This window comes from Cyanistes caeruleus, chromosome 16, assembly GCF_971803275.1.
Source record: "Cyanistes caeruleus chromosome 16, bCyaCae1.hap1.1, whole genome shotgun sequence".
In the NCBI taxonomy this organism is placed as follows: Eukaryota; Metazoa; Chordata; class Aves; order Passeriformes; family Paridae; genus Cyanistes; species Cyanistes caeruleus.
Window position 1 is genome coordinate 9,224,514 of NC_141716.1, and position 19,655 is coordinate 9,244,168.

General features: G+C 50.5%; 1 protein-coding gene across 2 annotated transcripts; it reads right to left on the reverse strand.

Annotated features, from left to right (window-relative positions):
• Positions 1–101: 101 nt before the first annotated feature.
• On the reverse strand, positions 102–18,762 carry SDC4 (syndecan 4). 2 transcript variants are annotated; one of them, XM_023917661.2, is made up of 5 exons: positions 18,528–18,762; positions 5,142–5,283; positions 4,225–4,277; positions 3,799–3,982; positions 102–2,563 (listed from the first exon to the last, which is right to left on the reverse strand). In XM_023917661.2, exons 1-5 carry the CDS (start codon positions 18,600–18,602, stop codon positions 2,412–2,414), a joined length of 606 nt encoding a protein of 201 aa, XP_023773429.2. In that variant the 5' UTR covers positions 18,603–18,762; the 3' UTR covers positions 102–2,411. The 2 variants fall into 2 exon arrangements, with proteins under 2 accessions (XP_023773429.2, XP_023773428.1); XM_023917660.2 differs by lacking the exon at positions 18,528–18,762 and having other exon boundaries at positions 5,142–5,379.
• Between the last annotated feature and the right edge of the window lie 893 nt (positions 18,763–19,655).

Below are 19,655 nucleotides of genomic sequence, written 5' to 3' on the forward strand. Positions count from 1 at the left end.
AGTGTGCCTCCCTTGAGTAAACCAAGCAGTTACACAAACATTAGCTCCCAGTTATCCAGCTCCCAAAAGTAATTTCAGATCAGAAACAGCCAAAGAGCCAGTTTTAGAAAGTACCATTTATTTGAGAAAAATAAAAATAAAAACCAGTAACAGTGGAAAACCCCCAAGAGCAATTACACAAGAGAATCTAAATATCCCGAGAAGCAGCCACAGCTCCTGCCTGCCTGGCAGTGCTGCCCACAGGCAGTACAGTCGTCCCTCTCCTTTCCAGCCTCCAGTGAACTCTGTGCAGCTTTGAGAGCCTCCCAGAGCCCACATTTTCCCTGAACACACTTGTACTGGGACCAAATGATGACGCAGAGGAGAAACTCTCCTCTGCACTGCTGTCTCAACACATGCTCTTGCCTCACCCCAAGGAGGGGACGCATTTATTTCTGTTGCCTCTCTGGATTTGGCCTCAAGCCTACAGCAAAGCCTCAGGAAGAAGGCTTCAGGAGCCATGAGGATTTCCAACCAGCCTTCACAACTGCCCGGTTTAGTGCTGCCTGCTCAGGTGCTCAGTTTGGGGAGCCACACTCAGATTTTTGTCTCACACCACGTCAGTCTCAGAGATGCAGGAGGACCCAACTTGCTCGTGGTTCTGTGAAACCTTCCTGACACACATCACCCTTTGCTCTGGGAGACTGGGGGGCTGGTTCCCCTCTCAGTGGAGGTAGGAGCCATGTACAGGAGGTGTTAAGGAAGATCCACAGCAGTTCAGAGCTATGAGAGCTCAGTGCTGCCCAGTGGGAGATGCCATCCAGGCAGAGCTCAGATCCAGCCTTCCCCAAGAGGCAGGGCTCAGCACCAGGGGACAAAGTTATCACCTCCACACTGCAAGCTCCCAAGGGCAGCTCCAGGTGGGGATCTCTGCTCTGACTCTGGATCAAACCTGGCACCTCCTGGCCACAGCTGCTTCCAGGAGCTGGGACACAGCCCTGGAGCTCCCAGGCTCCTTCCCAAGCCCCTGGTGCTCTACACAAGACACTGGACAAACAGCAGCACAAACAAGATCAAAAGCCTCTTACACACCACACCATAAGGCTGCTGAAGAATTAACTCCAGCCTTTTCACTCTCATCTGTATATATCTCAGTAAAATATATAATATATAGCTCTATAGGACTGATTGTAATATATTACAGCCTAGAATTACTCTTGTCTTTTCTCTACTTCAATCATATTTTTATGCATCCAACTTTGCATACAGAAGTTATTGCCTTGAATTTGTAATTGAAATTCACAGAATAAAAGCTTAAATAGTTTTTCACAGAGACTCATTATATTAGTGTTTTACATAAAAAGGATAAAAGTTATCAAATGAGAAAGCAGCCATTTCAGAAACTATAAATAATTCTATTTAAAAAAAAAAACCTAGAAAAGTTATGAGAAAACCATAAATATCTTTACCCTCTATAGTAGCTGCTATAGAACTAAAAGAAACCTGTAACACTCTGTAGCTAACTCTGCTTCAGTTCAGAATATGAATCATATAAAACAGCATCTCTAGAGAAATGCCCAGCCAAAGGAAACACAAAGGGATTGAAAAAATAAATCTGAGGAAATTAAAAAAGTAGATTATTTTTTTTATTATTTCAAAACAATTTCTACAAACTTTATATAAACATTAGGCTATTTTCTTTAAAATTTTGTTATAAAAAAAACCTACAAGCAATCCTTAAAAAAAGGTAAGAGACTGAAGGCAAGGAAAGGGTGTTGCCATAGCCAAACACAACTGGCTGTCCTGATTTCAAGGACTAATGACCCTTGCCTGGGGCCAACAGGAAGAGACAGAATTCTCCTGGGGAAGACATTTCCCATAGGCCCTTTATGGCATTCAGGGGTACTGAGCCCTTGTGGGCCTTTTACTCCCTGATAAGGCAACATTATCTGTAGTGTAAGAGATTCATAAATAGTTCTCCACAGAAATGCTTCACATCAACAGCCTGCTGCAAGACATCTAGTAGCAAGATTTATAAAAAAAGCCATCTTCTATAGAAGCAGCCAATCCCAGCACGGCACACTGGATGCAAACACATGGTGTTTGCTTCCATACAGTCTGGTTTGTGTTTATATACCCTCTATAAAACCAAGCAGAAAATTTGGCATCTTTATTCTTTTTACACTAACTTAGGAAAAAAAAAAAGTACACTGAGGGTTTGGTTTTTTTTTCAGACTCTTTGTATTTCATTGGGCCCTTGTTAGCTGAGTGGGATGGGAAGGGTCACGAAGGAAGTTTGTTTTTTCTCAAAGTCACTTTGAAATTCAATCCAAAAAATAAAAGAAAACATTTGTTCAGCACATCTCATCTGAGGGCACAGTGTTTCCATACAGTCTGTTTGTCCCTTGATGGGCACAAGGTGCTGCTGAGCTTTAGGCATAGAACTCGTTTGTGGGGGCTTTCTTGTAGATGGGTTTCTTCCCCAGGTCGTAACTGCCCTCGTCCTTTTTCTTCATGCGATAGACCAAGAGCAGGATCAGGAAGATGGCAAACAGGAGACCCACTGCTCCTCCTGCGATGAGAGCTGGGGAGGAAAGAGAGACTGGAGTAAGTCTTGGACAACTCCAAACCACCAGCGACATGGCAAAGTCTGCTTTGAGAACAGCAGCCCCCAGAGTCAGTGTCCATGTGCCTGTCACTGTGTGCTGGCACCTTCAGCAACAGCAGATGTTACTGGGAAAGGCCAGGATTGCTTCCAGTCCAACCACACAACAGTCACATGTTCCACATTAACCAGCTTGAGCTAATCTTCCAGTTTAGTCCAAAAAAGAAATGTTGACAAGGAGATGCTCTCCCTGTATAGAGACAAAATAAAAAAAATACCACCCAAAAAAGCCCCACCACAACCCACAGGAAAATGGTATAGCTCCAATCTGCATATTTGTTAACTACCTGTGTGAGCACACCCTGGGGACTCTATTTCAATTCATCAACATCCAATTACCAACACCACTTCCCTCAAAAAAAAATTAAAAAAAAAATCAGAAAACCCCAACAATCAAAACCCACAAACCTGCAAAAAACCACTAATACTTCCTCTCTCCTCACACCAGGGGTGGCCACAAGATTTCACTGAAGTTTGTTGTGATACCTATTGCTTGCACTAAATCAGCTTCTTTGCTAGATGGTTTTGCAATTCACTCCTCCAATATCTTCTCTGACTGGGAGGATGGCTGCAGATCAGCACAAAGAGCTTGGGCTTGTACTTGGACCACCAGACCAAGTGCCTGAAGCAGCAATGTGCTGGACAGACCTGTCCCACATCCTGAGAGGAAGGCAATCTCTTGGTTTTGATCTAGACATTGGTACTCAGATTCCTACAGCTGACCAGCTGTTGGATTCCCTTAGAGGGGTAGAGGGGTTGCTTGGCTCCTGGCAAAGCTCAAAAAAGGCAGAACATGGGCAGAGGTTGGAAGGAAAATGCCTTTATTTGATATAAAAGTCTATGATGTCACTGCTTTATGGCCAGAGACGCCTCTTGTTGAAGCAGTATCTGGGTGCAGAGCAGCTGCCACATGAATTAAGCCAACAGACAGCTGGCAGGCTCAAAAACAAGCTGTTTATCCCAGCAAAGACAGCAGCAGGCTCTGCTGTTGTGTAAGGACTGGGAAGCAGAAGCCACCCCACTACAGGTAGCCACAGAGGTAAAGCAACTCATTCCCCTGTCAGCAGGGAGCTGCTCCCCAGAGAAACAGGGAACAACAGAAACCATTTTGATTTTCAGTATTAATGATTTACCAGGACAAGGTGGAGCATTACCTGTAAGGACTTCTGTTCTTTCAAAGATGCTGCTGTTGGCCGTGCTTGCCATGGAGATCTTGTTGGACAGGTTCTCCTCAACAGGTACAGCTTTGTCTGGGATGATTTCGTTGTCCACCATTGTGTTTTTCTTCTCACCTTCTATCTTTCTGCCAGTATCTCCAGGGATATAGTTGTCAGATATCTACAGCACACAGACAAACCACACCCGTCAGCAAGCAGCACCCAGCCTACCCACAGCTGAGAGCAGGAGGGTGTGCAGGGCACAGAAAGTTTGCTCAGTGCATTACAAGTACACTGTGCCTGCTCATGCAGGTGGATTTGTGTTGATGCCACGTCTTGTGGGGGGGAAGGGTGTTCAGAAAGTTTCACAGACAGACCAGAGGAGCTACATGCTGCTTAAAAACATACTGGGGCAATACCTACCACAGGGGTATCCACGGTGCTCAGATACAAGCCATCTTCAGAGTCTGGGTAGTCTGCAGAAGGGGCAAAAAAAAAAAGAGAAAGTTTTTGCCTCATTACATGCTGTTTTTACGGAATTCAGACACTTCCTGCAATACCCAGCAACTGTACACAAACTAGGACTCTTGTCCTCTACAGCTCCCTCTTATCTACTGGTACTATTTATCATTTAATGACTTGGATTGCACAAGACCACCAGATGTAACCTTAAACCAGCACCTCTGTGCTGGGAGGGCTCTTCAGCTGGATCCATCAGGATCTGCCACAGCTCACGAGGCAATGCCAATGGAGGGCACTGCTCCCACCACCCACCCCTGAAGGATCCTTCACCAACCCTCCAGATCTGCCCAAACATGTCAGGCACTGATTTCAGCATTTGTTCTTTTACTTTTAGAGAACAAATGTTCACATAAAGGGACGCAGAGCTACAGAAACTGGTTTGGGCAGGGAGCTTTGCATGTCACAGAGAGTTCACTTGAACACCAGTCAGTCCCTTTACCTTGTTTGGCCTCAGCTGAGACATTAACTTTAAGCCTTTTAACACTGCCTCAACAATAGATTTTTTTTATTTTATTTTTTTTTAAGTTTCTCAGCAGTTCTTTGGAGTTCAACAGGAAAAAGATCCAGCCAGCACAAGGCCTTTTCATTTGCAGCAAGACAAGCTTGGCAGAACTCCATCTGTCCTCCCTGAGTGATTCAACATCACGGCATCACTACTTTCACTGTTCTCATCCGAGTGACTACGAGTCACAGTTTTCATCTCCACCTGACACTGTGGCTCCTCTGGAGCTCTGGCTGTGATTTAGCCCATCACTCAAGGGCTGGTGCTGAAAGAAATTTCACAGCAACAGCTGAGGGAGATCCACTTCCCCACTTACCTCCTGACCCAGATGTCTCATCTAGATCTAACCCATCAGAGGTTAAATGAGGCCTGAATTCACCAATGTCTTCATCATCTGGCAAGTCCCCAGAAGCAGGGTAGTCAAGCCATCCAGCATCCATGGTTTCAGTTTCTCTCACCTGTACATGGGGGTGGAGATGTGTTAAAAATGATACAACTCTCCAGAAGCATTTCACAGAAGGTTCAGAGCCTGAGCACATCACTTCCACCAGAAAAAAAAAATATTAAATGCTGAACTTCCTCTTCACCAAAAGCATTATCTTTATCAGATGAATTTCCCTAGAATTTCTCAAAACAGAAGTGAGAGCCAGTCTGGGAAGGGAATTTCCTGAGGGCTACAGATTGAAGAGGATCACCTGAACACACAGGGTGAAAATAACCTAACAGGATCTTGGTCAGGAGTTTGTGGCAAAGCATTTGGAAATGTAATACCTTCAGTTTGTGATCGGGGAGCGTTCAGAAGGACTTTTTATTCCCAGGAAAAAAGCCTGACACGTGTAGGTCGCTTTTTGCATAGTGCCAAAGCTTCATGCCAAAGCAATTCCTCACTCTTTATACTGAGAACAAGCCTATTTTATCACCCAAGGGTTAAAAGCTGGTCTGTCAGTTCAGCTGAATTGCAGTGCAATACAGGCTGAGTTCAAGAGTGCTCGCTATCAATAATGACTGGCCTGAAGGAAGAGCTCCTCCTGCATCACCTTTTTAAAAGGCATGTAAACAAACAAACCTATGAAATATCTCCAGGATCCAAAGGCCCATGGAGTGCAGTTACAGCACAGAAGCTGGAGAGCCTCCCAGATACCAGCTGTTTGGCCACAATGGCAATTTGCACCCCAGAGCTCATTTGCACTTGGACCTTTCAAGGAGCCACAAGCCCAAATCTCCTGCCCTCACCCAAGTTATCCAGCTTCCCAGAGCTATTTCTCCTGGCCCCACAGCCCTGGGGGCCAGGCTGCTCAGGGTACCACAGGTATGAGCTTTGGGGTTGCCCAATACCACCCCACAGATTGCAGATGCTGCCACAGACATGAAATCATCCCCACAGAGGGGACTCAAGCCCTTCCCCAAGGCAAGGGGCACGATGCAGATGGACAGGTCCCTTAGCTGGGGGCTAAGCTGACAGCATTCTTCCGTGCTGTCCTCACTGGACAACTGGGAAGTCTTGACAAAGGTTTTGCCTACCCAGAAGGGCATTCCAGAGTCCTGCACACCCCAGGGTTTTTCTCAGTGTTCAAGCTTACCAGGCTACAGCCTCAGTGGGGTGAGGAGGATCAGAGACCCGTGGGGACACTTAGAGCTGGATGGCAGCACCACGGAGCCCTGGGCAGCTGGGATCAGCCCTCCTGCTCACCTGGCCAGGTGTGGCCCATCCCACAGCCCAGAGGTGATGAATTACATCCGCTATCGATCTTTAACCGAGGCAAACAATCAACCATGAGCCATGTCAGCCTCCTCTGCCCACAGCCCCAGCCCTGCCCACTGGCACACGGGGGTTGCCACAAACAAGCACAAGATGTTTCTCATTTTGCACCAGGAGCAGCAGCACTGGATGTGCTTTTCCTTGCTTATTGAGGCACTTTTGGTTTCCCCAGCAACCCCACTGCAGGATAACCAGATGAACAGCCCAGAGGGCATGAAGTGCTGAGGCCAGTTCTCCTCCCAGACCCTCACTCTCTCTGCCATGCCAAGCCTGGCACTAGATGCTGGGAAGGGGGCTGGGAGAAAAGTCAGTTGGAAGAAATCCTCTCCCAGCCTGGAATCAGGCATTCCTAACGTTACTGATCATTTGCTCCAAGGCAAATTCATTTCAAGATATGCGAAACCCAGCCAAAGCCAGCCCTGCAATGGAAGCTGTTTGCCAACATGCAGTAGCTGTTCCCAGGGCAGCTTCTGGCCATTTCATCCAGGGGCAGGAAGAACCCAATTCCTGGGGCTGGGGAGCACGTTTGCTGCAGGTCCAGAAAGCCCCACACCGGACAGAGATTGATGTTGGCAAGTGCTGTGCCGAGCCACACCCAGTGCCAGCTCACCCTGTACTTCACCATGAGTCACAGCCAGTAATGTCCACGCAAGGGCAGCTCAAGAAAACCCAAGTTTAAGTCCCAGGGTGGCTGGACAGCCCACTGGCCTTATCAGATCAGCCCAGCCACAAGCTGAGTGGCGGCACACAGCCACAGTGATCAGTGCACGCCGTGCAACACACCAGGTCTGGCTATCAAAAAACCCTGTTTAAATCAGGACAGACAGTGTTTACCAGCAGGGCACATTACAAGGAAATTACTGACTCACAAGCATAAATAAGATTATAAGGGAGCGTTCACTGAACTCATTCTTCATCATCCTCTTGAGCAAGGATGGGGAAGTTCCTGGAAGCCACAAGAACTTCTCTAAACATACAGGAAACTTTTCTTGTGGGCAGTGGCCTCACATTACAGATTCATCCTGCAGGTAAGTCAGAGGGCTGCTGGGCACCTCCACAATTACTCTCCAGGTTTCAAGGCATGTCCTTCTAGGAAGCAGGCCCTGCCTGGGAGCTGGGGCACGGGCAGGCTGGGAAGAGTTAACACAGGAGTGCTCACAGGGCAGGTCTGGAGCAGGCACATTCCTTGCATACACACCTGTGAGAGGGCACACAGGCACCTTCACAGCACTTAAAAGCAAGAGCTTTGGGCTTCCCAAGTGCCACATAAAGAGCTCCCTGGAGTATTGTTTTAGAAGAGTACATCCCTTTCCAAGAGCTCTGTTGCTTGGTGAAGAGGCACCACGGAGGGTGCCTGTACTTCCTCTGGGTTTGCAGGCTGCAGCCAAGAGGAAAAAGCACCGAGACAGCCACGAGAGGATGGCCAGCCCTTGCCAAGTCATCCCTGGCCACATCCAGCTTAACACCTTCTGCAACTGCCAGCTGGAGAGAAGGGCACAGCGCTGCTCAGAGCCTGTGTCCCACCACTGCTCTCCCCATGCTACAGCCAGCCCAGGGACCTGCTGGCACAGTCTGCACAGCCCCACCTCAGCCTGGCTGCTGAAATACAGTCCTGCTATGAATGTGCTCCTCTCTAGGAGGGGTCTGGGCAGGAATCAACCTTTCCTGCAGGAGTCCAGTTCGAGGATTTCTTCCTCATGTTAAGCAGCTTTATCCCCAGTAAGCACGAAGGGAGATTAAACAGCGTGCTGGGGAGCAGAAGCTTTTCCTGCCTGCCAGTGGCAAAAAAAAAAAAAAAAAAAAAATAAGAGTGCATTCCCTGCCAGACAACCAGCATGTCAGGCACGTGAACTGTGAGTGTCATTCCTGGAAAAGCTGGGCACAGAAGTCTCATGTTTTGAGACAGGCTGCACTACTGGATGAAGCCAGACACTTTCTGCTCAGTGGAGGCACAGGAATAGCACCCCTGGGACCATGGGGAGCCCTGCTGTGCTCCATCCCTAACCCATCCCACTCCTTTTTGTGCTTCTGGGGTCTTCCCTTACAGCCCCAGAATACCACTCATCTCTTCTCAAAGCAAGATCAGCTATTTATTGAGGCAGCAAGCAAAGCTGCTGTGCAATGTGTGAATTTCCCCAGCCACTGGCAAATTCTGGGAAATAACAAACCCAGGCAGCTCACCTTCCCCAGCTCACATGTCCTCAACCACAGCCTTTGCAAGCCCTTTCAAAAAACCCAAATGGGGTTTTGGGGCAGAGACAAAGTTTTCCAGATATGGAACTGGCTTTTTCAGCTGTCCCTTGTCTCTGATCAAACACTGAGTTTATTAAAAGCTCCTTTGAAGGGTCACAGCCAGCAAGCTGCAAAGGGAGTCAGACCTGCAGGGACTGGGCCATTCACAGTGTACAGAGCCCTTTATCAAGTTTATAATTTTGGCATGGAGACCCAGTGCTTGCTCCTGGTCTCCCTCCCCAGCACTGTGTACATAAACCTGGGAGTAAACAGGAGCAAGGTGAAAGTCAACCTTCCCTAGACAAAAGCACATGGAGCTGGGCCAGCCTGGGAGGTGGCAGAAGAGGGCAGAGGCACAGAGCTGTTAACTCTGTGGAGCCTGCAGGGACAGGTAGGGGTAAGCTGCTCCCAGGGCTCCTCAGGTGCTCTGCACTCAGGGTCAGCTCTGTACACATCACCTCATCTCACTGCAGCAATACACAAAATATCCTCCCCAGACCCTGTGCTGTCACAGAGCACCACAGTGCACAACTACCAGCATAACCAGGAAGGGCTCCTGAACAGCATGAGCAGCAGCAAGGATGCAGAGCTCTGTAAACCACCAAGAGGGGATTTCCATACAGTTCACTTCCACACAGCTCTTGCAGGAGCCCACAAACCAGGAAGGTTTAAAAGCTCACGCCAAGCATATAAAAGAGCAGGGGTTAGGAGTGAGCTCGTCCCCTTGAAGCCCCAAGAGCCCCCCAAAAGCAGAGAAGGCACACAGCACTGGAAACAGGGCAGCTCAAATCAGTGTGAAACAGCCAAAAAAGAGCTGTTCATAGGAGGAAGGTGTGCAGTGACAACAGGCAAAGACTGCTCTATCTTCCCATCTGAATAAGCATTAAAAGTTAGAAGTGACACGAGCTTCCAGCAGAGCCAGCTCCTTCCAGACAAGTAAGGGAAGGTTTTATATTCCCCCCCAAATACCTTTCACTCCATGTTTCAGCTCTGTGTAAGGGAGAAGAAAATAAATACACACAAGTCATTTTAGTCCTGAGAGCAAAGCAAATAACGTTTCAATTGAAGTCACACCTAACTACCTTAACACATCAGCCACAGTAAAATGATAAAAAAATCCACTTGTGCCAGCTCCTTGTGACCATGCCTGGAGGTATCATTTTACCTGCCACTCATTCCTGGTCAGTCTGTCCCACAACTTGCAGAACTCACAGCCTGCACTGGCCTTTGTGCCAAGGGACAAAAGTTAAACAGCTCCCATCCAGGCATGTGTTTGCATTTAGTTGCAAGACAGGATCACCTGAGGCTTCCAGACATAGTTAAATACTACCTTTGCTCAACACTTTCCAAGCAGTCCTAGAGCAGGGTCACAGCCAGCCTTGCCCATCCCCTGTGACAGCCACTGTCCAGCACAGTGACCCATAAAGGTAAACCCACGGCACTCTGAGGACCGAGGGGTGAATCAGAGTGGGGTACACAGCAGGGCTTGCAGGCAGCTCCAGAACCCACAGCAGCCACTGCACGCTCTGTGCCTCTTACCCAAGAGGGGAAAAGAATTTTTTTATTTAAATTGTTCTCAATAACAAAAGAAGGGTTTTGCTTCATAAGACAGCAGAAGCAACATGCAGGCTGGGGAGCTGTTCGAGCATCACTTGTTGCAGGGGGGTTAAGGGAAGCCTGCACAGTCCCTGTCCAAGCAGGTGTCCATCTCCAGCCAGCCTGCTGTGCTCACAGCCCACGTGCAAAGGCACATCCAGCACCATCCCAGCCCCAGCCTGGCCCAGTCCCCGTTCCCCGTGTGATTCTTTAAGCCGTGTGGCCACAAGCAGCTCTCCCTGGGGCTCAGCAGAGCCATAATCCCCGTGACAATGACACTGTAATCCCGGGCTCTGGAGAGCCACTGGCTGTCACAGCTGCCTCCCCTGCATGGGGATGAATCCTCCCAGGCCCTGCCTGCTCAAAATAGGCTTCCTTGCACTGACAAAGTCAAACCTCAGTTACCTTTGAGCTGCTGTGAGCGCACAGCCTGTTCCCCCCAGCCACATCACACACCGGGCGCTGCGGGAGGAGGATGGAGAGATTAAAGAGGAATGAACTCTTGTTTAACTGCTTTGGCCTGATTATCAGCCAAGAGCAAAGCCATAAAGATCGAGTCCTTTGCCAGGCAGGCACATGCTGGGCTATGTTTACTGCAGTGGTGGCAAAATAGCTGCTCTAAACACTCAGTTCCCAGCTGCAGAGGCCGGGAAGGAGAGCACCAGTTCCCACTCCTGCTCAGAAGATAAAGCTCAGCAGGCAGCTGCAGATGCCCATCACCTGCCCTGAAGCAAATAAAGTTAGGAGGAAAACTACAGGAGGAAAAAGCAGGAGCTCTCATGTGACTCAAGAGGAAAACAACTTTGACAGACGCATTTCACACCCCTGAAGGACTCTCCTGGTCACAGACCATGATACACACCTAATTCATAAAGTGATTATTTTTTTTTTTTATGGTATTTACAAACCTAATCATAAGTAGCTCATATGCTTCACTGTCCAGAGCTCAGCTCAGAAGCTGGAAAAATTCTGTTCAGGCTTATAAAAGGAATTCACAGTTTTTCCAGCTCACTCTGAGTTGCCCTAGTCTATAATAAATGCTTCTATTGCATTCTTGACTGTGGAAGAAAAAAAATAAAATATATAAATGCCCCAGCAAAACAGCTTTTCCATCAAGGATGATTTTTCATGCTGACACTTCAGACTTGGGATACTTCACATGTCAGACTTCCCCCTCATGCCAGGAAGAGGCCTGCCCTCACTGCCCTTTCCTAGAATACAGCTACACCCCAATGCTTCCCCGAACATGCACACAAGCAGAATTTCCACTTGGCAAGAAATGTGTGATGTGCATTTTTGGGATCTTTATGCTCCCTCATGCCAGAGTGTTAGCAAAACTAAGCCAGGCAGACACCCAACTTCAAAGAGTGCCCTTCCTATCTGGCTCACCATGCAGCTAATCTCAGCTTGTTTGTACAGTCAAGATTCCCAATGCTGCGCCCTACAAATGCTTCCCCTCCCACGATCCATTTTAATCTAATCAGAAGTAGTAGCCCAAAGATTTAGGCTTAGCCCAGGCAGTTGAGCTCTGCCAGCACAGTTGTGCTATTTCAAGCCTTGCTCTGTTGGCAAAGGTGCCAGCAAAGAGCAGCAGCAGAGGAAGTTACCGACACAAAAGCACTTGAGACAGTGGAGCACTGCTGCTATGCTATCAGCCATACCCGTGTGAGCATTTATACAAACAAACATTTCAACAGCAGGGATTTTCCTGGCTAGCTGCAGCACCAGAGCCTGGGTTTTCAGGGCATGGGGTTTGCTGGGGTTTTTTTCTTCACAAAGACATTGCCTACGTATGGCTTGGCTTGGGCCCAGAAAGCAGCAGACACAGCACGTGCTGTTCAGGATACTGCAGCTGTACTTCAGGAAACCTGCCACTTCCAGAAGCATTTTCCTCCTTCTGAGGACTCTGAACTCCCAGTCAGGCTCCTTCCCCTCTCTGAGCACAGGGTGAGCAGCCAGCAGCAGCTTTCCATCCCTCCCTGAGCACATCTGTGCACCCACAGTGTCCCAGGCAGAGCAGAGGGACCCAGCTATTGTTTTATGTTGTGTTCTGGTCACTCCTTCCCTGGTGCTGCAGAGCCCGTGCTCGGCTGGATGAGCGAGTCTGAGTAACCAACACGCAGGACCAGCTCCTCATACTCAGCCTCAGGAAATTTGGAATTAGCGCCAAGAACAGCCCGCGCATAAACAGTCTCCTGCAAGATCCTGGCTCCAGACTCTGCTCCACTGCACACTGTGGATTTGCAATAAATATTTACCTCGCTGGGGAACAGAATCTTCCAAGCAAAAGCTCCTGACATCAGTAAGGGCTGTATTTCCATTTGGAGGAGAGTTGGAGTTTCTCTGTTTTTCAAGTGGGACATTAGCCCGCTGAAGCAGCTTCTGCCACCCTCCTAGCACCACACCTGTCAGGATCTGTCCCTCCACCTATGGGTCTCACTCCTCTCCAGGCCTGCACAGCACCACACCTGGTGCCTTCCTTCCAGCCATACTCCTCTCAGTCACTCTGCCTTCTGCACAGAGGTTTCTGGCTGCTGTGCTGACCACTTCAGCACAGGTCCAAGCACTTTGATGGTCATTACTGCACATTAATGTTGCTTTTTATCGCTCTAGTTTGACTGCAACAGCAGCTAAAGGGCAGGAGGCAGCAGGTTAGCCTCGCAGCAAGGTAAGTGGGGGAAGGCCACATCTCTTCCTATGCAAGTCTGACAGCAGCACAGTTTTAGAGGAATCACGGTGAACATGCCTTCTTCCCTTCAGCAGCTAAGGCAGAGCAACATCGAGGGAGAAATCCTTCCCATGGAAGGCTTTGCTTTGCCTGACAGAACATGATTTGTTTAAGTAAGAAGCAGCCGTGGTTTTAGTTGACATAAGACCAGCTGCTTGGGTAACAGTGCTATGGGTCTCCCAGTCTCCTTCCTGCCCCAAGGAGTGTCTCCTTGAGATTTTAATTAACTGCTTTGATTTTTAAGTTATCCCAATAATTTGTCTAACAACAGCCTCTTGGCATTTCATAAGCAGAGTCTCAGCTTCAAGGATTTAAGGATAAAACTGACAAGAGTGCATACTTCCAGCAAAAATAAAGACTTTTACAAGAAGCACAATTTTCTAGTCAGCCAGCCTTCAGAAACCGAGAGGGACACAGCTACACAGTGCATGCTTTCCCCTCCTACGCTGACATTTTCTCCAGATTCAGGATTAAGTATTTAACCCCCTCTTTTGAGACTTTATGCTCCTTTAGCTTGCTTTGAATGCTTTCAGTCATTTCAGATAATACTGCTGCTTTCCTCTCTCCCATGCAGCTCTTGTTTCCAACAGTATCTGCCTGAAAATGAAGGAATCACGGGGTGCCAGAGCAAGTTATGGCTGCTCAAGACAGAGCCATTTTCTGATCCGTCTTTGCCAACACCAACTCGGCTGCTGGCAGCAGTCACACGTCAGAGCCCGACAGCTTTCCTGCCCACCAAAGCCACAACCAGATTAAACAGGAGGCAGCAGCAAAGGCTCTCAGTGCCAAGGGCAGCACAGACTGGGTGCCAAGCAGCAGCACCAGTTTTGCCTGTCACCCCCCCTTCTGTAGCCCCAGAAGAAGAGATCCACCTCTGTGCTGCAGTGCCTCAGAAGTCTGAGTCACTGCTTTGGGTAAGGGGCCAGGGCCGTTACTCAGAGGGTGACAGCAGTGTCCCTGGGAGCTGGGATGCCAAGCCAAGTGCCAGAAACCTGAGTCACAGCGTGACTGCTGCAAGTCAGGGCGACACACAGCAGAGCTGATCCTCTGAGCGGCACCATTTACCGGACAAACATTCAGGCACACGCTTAAAGACAAAAAATGAGTCTGAACTAACCTAGCAGCACAGTCCCAACTGCTCCTTAGTGTAGGATATCTTACAGCCCCTCGGCTCATTACAAGTGAAACTCTAACTAGGCTGCCCTGTCTATTCAGAGCCACCAAGCCCAGTCTCATCACAAGAGTCTCATTCTAGTGCAAATCATTTGAATCCTTAATCTCAAGCATTTGCATTCCAGCGAGTCTCAAACAAACAGCCACACATGCTCCTCAACAGCAGCCCGGAGGTCAGGCGTGTGCAGGGCTTGTCCCCTCGGTTTTGTAGTGCTTCAACTGCATCAGCTTCTCGTTTGAGGCTGCAAAAGCAGCACAGCCCTGTGTTGTCACCGGGCATAAAGGAACAGGATGTACTGAGGAAAGGGGGAGAATGCAGCTGCAAGACGCAAGAGCAGGCTCAGGAGGATAAATGTGAACTCAAGAGCTAGGAAGTGTTTTGAAGGATGGATGCTGCGTTTAGTCTGGCTGGGGAGTTCTGCGGGATCACGGAGCCACGATGACTTAACCAAGTAATCTTACAAGTCAACCCAAGTAATTTACATTGCAGACCGTGGAACCACAGCTACCATGCCATCCTTACAGGTACAGATACTATCACTAATCAAAAAAAGTCTTTAAACCCAGGTCCAATCTATTCATTTGAGGAAAAACAACTTTGATACAAAATACAACACAACCTAGTGGTAACTTACAGTCAAGGGGATTCGAGCAACCAGGATATTTCCAACAGAGCTTTTACTACCGCCAGGAGTCAAAACTGGAAGGAAAAGCAGCTGTAGAAGCTGTGCTGGAGCCTGCACGCTGAGCAGCAAGCCAGTGTAGCCTCCTTCCACCATCAACTGGAAAGTCAGGTTAGCAGCTTCCAGCTTGTGGTGGAAGGGGGACACAAGCACTTTGAAAAGGCAGTATGACACCACAGGAAAATCATGGCAAGGTCACATTAGGCTCTGGTTCAGGCATTTGAGAGCAAATGGCCTCCCCATGGCATTCAAACAGCTCAAGGCAATAGTACAGCCATTAACTTGGAGGGGAAGGAAGGGGGAAGACACATAGGAAAAACATTCTCCCTGTTGCTGAACTAGATTGCAAGTGCTTGGGAGAGAGCAACAGGAGGGGCAGGAAGGAGAGCAATCAGGTTGGCTAACAGCCTTTATTTCCCAGGGTGAATGAGCCTCTGGTATCACAGCTCTGAGAAGTACCAAGTTCAGCCCCAACTTGCCTCTTGCGCAAGATGTTCGGGAAAGCTCTGAACCACAGGAAAGCACTCTCCATCATGGGAGCTGGCAGCACTTGGGACAGATGAAGGCTGGGCAGCAGTGCTGTTTCCCTGACTGTGCTCCAAGTGCTGCAGGGTGACTGTTCCTACCCATGGGAACCTCCACATCCGAGGTGCTCAGCTGGGGAGGGACCGCACAGCCCTCAACTCCCACCCCAGGAGCTGTGCATGCAGCTCAAGAAAGTACAAGGTGCTAAAGAAGTTGGCTTTTCCTACACATTGCAGTCATTTCATACCAACAGCTATAGGCTTGACTTGCAGAAGTCATGAGATTCTTCTCCTTCAGGGCTAAGGGACATTGATTCAGACACTGTCATTTTGCTGCTCTGTGCTTTAAGGAGACTCAAACAAAGCAGAGATTTGCTCTAAATGTGAACATGGCAAGTAAAGGTAAAATAAAGTAAAACGTGCAGATAGCAATGTCTTGATTTGATTGGGAGGGACAGATGAGAAACTGGGCAAAGAGCAGAAAGAACAGGCCTCGGGGATCAATGGCAGCAGGACAAGCCAAACCGGTTTTAACATTAATAATGCTGCACTACTTTCCAAACACAGCTATCATCAACAAGACACCAGCTTTGCCAATCAGGAGGCCTCTGTGCATGATTGCTTTAAACCAGCAAACAGAGCCCACAAACAGCACCAAGCCTCCCCCGCCTCTCCCTAAGCAATCCTCTGCCAGCGGCTTCTGGGTTGGATTTCTGCTGCTCTGTGCTGCTGAGGACACAAACACGCTGTGGTGCTGCATGAAGACTTTTTCCGCATAGTTCAGGGCACAAAAGTAGGACAACTGCAACAAGGCTGCAGCCCAGGAGCACTGCTACAGCCCTGCTGAGCTCTGGGCACTCAGCCCCTTTGCAGCCCAGATAAACTGAGCAGAGCCCAAGCCTGCAGCAGAGGGAATGCCCTGTGCCATGGGGGATACCCCCTGCTTCCCTCCTGTGCTGCCAGGGGCACTTCTGGAGGATAAATGCACAGGGAAAGCTCAGCCATGTCACTGCCCAAGCAAGGCAGACCCGATGTCCTTTGTTAACTCCACTGATGCCACATCTTGGACACATTGGTGACCTGCTGTCCACCCCCCACATCTGCAGGAAGCCCATCCTTGCACAGCACAGAGGGGAGCATCCTGCCCACACACCCTTTGCTTTCCAAGGCACTCAAGCAGAGAGGGCTGGGGACCACCTGGTGACACCAGGCATCGGCTGCAGCCCCCTGGAAGAGGACAGTGCTCTCACACAAAGCTGTGGGGCTGTTACAACACAAACCCACCCACCCACAGCCTGAGCTCCAACGTCACACTTCGGCACTCCAGTAATATTCCCCACCCTCTTACACATCCAGGATTGCTTCACACGGAGAAATCCCATTTACACCAGAAAGCTGCTCAAGGGGAAAAGAGCCAAGGCATTTTTGTTGGTACAGGCTTGGGGAAATACTCAAGCACCGAATCACTCTCAGCGTCCATACTCTTACATAAGCACAAGAAATACAATCCCCATCTTGTTAAGAAACAGCTACCTGTCTTCACCCTGCCCGCACAGAAAAACCAAGAGCCACATGCTGTGCAGCCCTGCACGTTTTGGTAGTGCTATTAAAAAAAAATACCATGGGAGGAGTGCCAGCAGAACTCTCCCAAACCGTGTGTCATCCTTGTCTCCTCCCCGGCAGCCTGTAACCCCAACAATTTGTTTGGATTAGGCTTTATAGTAGGCCAGTGTTACTTCTCAAGCACACACTCAATCTTAGGTACCTTAAAATATTTACGGATAAATATCCCACGTAAATTCTATATAAGGATTTACAGACCACATCTGTGCAAAATTTGTTGTCTTTGCAGAAACCCGATGCTTGCAGACCAGTCCAGTCCCCAGGGACACCAAGTTGCATTTCATACCAAACATGGTCAGTGCAATTTCCAGATGCTGTCTGCCCCAAAGGTTTGCCCTACTAGTTTGGGCCAGTTCCCAAACGACCGATTCACGTGCTTAATGGCAGGGATAAACACCAGATTAGAGTAAAGTGGATTTGGGCTGCTTGGTTTTAGAGAGTAGCTGACAATTACTACAGATGCTCTCTGTGGGAGATTCCTGCTCTACAATCAGCAACCCCCCCAGCCCTTTGCCCCTAGCAGAAAGCAGCAGAACCTTATCAAGTTCTGATCTGCCCACCCAGCCTTCAATCCAAAACAAACCAATGCGGATGATTAAATCTACTTTGGGAACCCCTGATCTCCTGCAGTTCCCTTTATCTCAGCAGCTCTTCCACACTAACAGAGGAATCTGCCCTAATTGCACTATCAGCAAGATGGTCACACAAAAACAAACAAACAGCCGGGAAGCCAGAATCTCACATCTCTGCTTCACCACGGAAGACCCCACATGTGCCGGCCTGAAACATCCAAAATGTTTCACCTCACTATATGTTTCAGAGATTTTGAACCCCTCCAGGGTAACGCATCATCTTTCAGTGCCATGCGGACGCCAGGAAGGTTTGTTAGACCCAGAAAGGCACCAGGTACCAGCACACCCAAACTCAGGTAAGGCTGGAAAGCCTACCCGGGCGCTGGAACGCACCGCACGCCTCCAGCCCACCACACACGCACAAGAAAAGACGAATTAAAGGACTTTCACGGCCAGAAGCTGGCGATGAAAACCGTAAGGGAGAGCAGCTCATTTGTGGCAGGCAGCCGGGTGCCCGCGCTGCTGGAAGCCGGGATCGGGTACGTGGGGAGCGGCACAGCCTGCCTGCTGTGGCACCGGCCGGAGGAAGCCAACCGCAGGAAGAACGGGACCGGCCCTGTGCCCGGCCCTGTGCCCGTGTCCCTACCTCACCCACCCTTCCCTTCCCTTCCCCCGGAGAAGGGCAAACAGCGGGGGCACAGCGCCTGGGGGGCTGCTTGCGAGCGAGACCCGCGGGTCACCCACCCAGCCACCCCCCGGGCACCGGGAGCCCTTCCCCGCCGGGCAGAGCCTCCCCTCTCCCCCCGGCTCACCGACTCGGCGGCGGCGGCTCGCAGGAGGAGGCCGAGCAGCAGCGCAGCGCGGAGCGGAACGCGGGGCAGCGGCATGGCCGGGCCGGGCTGGGCTGGGCTGGGCTGTGCCGGGACACACGGAGCAAAGAGCGGCCGCTCCGACCCCAGCGGGCTCTGGCCGTGCCCCGCTGCCGCCGCCCTTATAGGCACGGCTCGGCACACGGGGCGGAGCGGCGCTGCCCCCGCCCCGCCGGGAATGCCCCGGAGCCCCGGGAGCCTGCGGGCTGCCCCGCACCGGCAGCAGCGCCGGCCAGGAGCCGGGCCAGGAACCGGGCCAGGAGCCGGGCCAGGAACCGGGACAAGAGCCGGGCCAGGAGCCGGGCCAGGAACCGGGCCAAGAGCCGGGCCAGGAACCGGGCCAGGAACCGGGACAAGAGCTGGGCCAGGAGCCGGGCCAGGAGCCGGGCCAGGAACCGGGCCAGGAGCCGGGCCAGGAACCGGGCCAAGAGCCGGGCCAGGAACCGCGCCAGGAACCGGGCCAAGAGCCAGGCCAGGAGCCGGGCCAGGAACCGCGCCAGGAACCGGGCCAAGAGCCAGGCCAGGAGCCGGGCCAAGAGCCGGGCCAAGAGCCGGGCCAGGAGCCGGGCCAGGAACCGCGCCAGGAACCGGGCCAAGAGCCAGGCCAAGAACCGGGCCAGGAGCCGGGCCAAGAGCCGGGCCAAGAGCCGGGCCAGGAACCGGGCCAGGAGCCGGGCCAAGAGCCGGGCCAGGAGCCGGGCCGAGCGGGGACACACGGCACAGCCACCCCGGGGGACACGGAGGGGCTCCGGAGCCGATGTGCACGGCTCGGAGCCCCGCACTGCGCGATGGGGAGCGGGGGAAAGGGAAAGACAGGGACGGGGAGAAAGGGGGAGGAAAAGGAAGGGAAGGGGGGAAAAGGCAGGGAGAAAAGGGTCAGGAGAAAAGGAAAGGAGGAAAAAGAAGGGGAAAGGGAGGGAGAAGTGAAAAGGGGGAAAGGGAAAACGAAAGTGGGGGGAGATGTGAAAAGAGGGGGGGAAAGGAAAAAAGGGAAGAGAAAGCGGGGCTAAGAAGGACGAAAAGAGAAAGTGGGGGGAGCGGGCAGACAGCATCCGCTTTTGCAATGTTCCA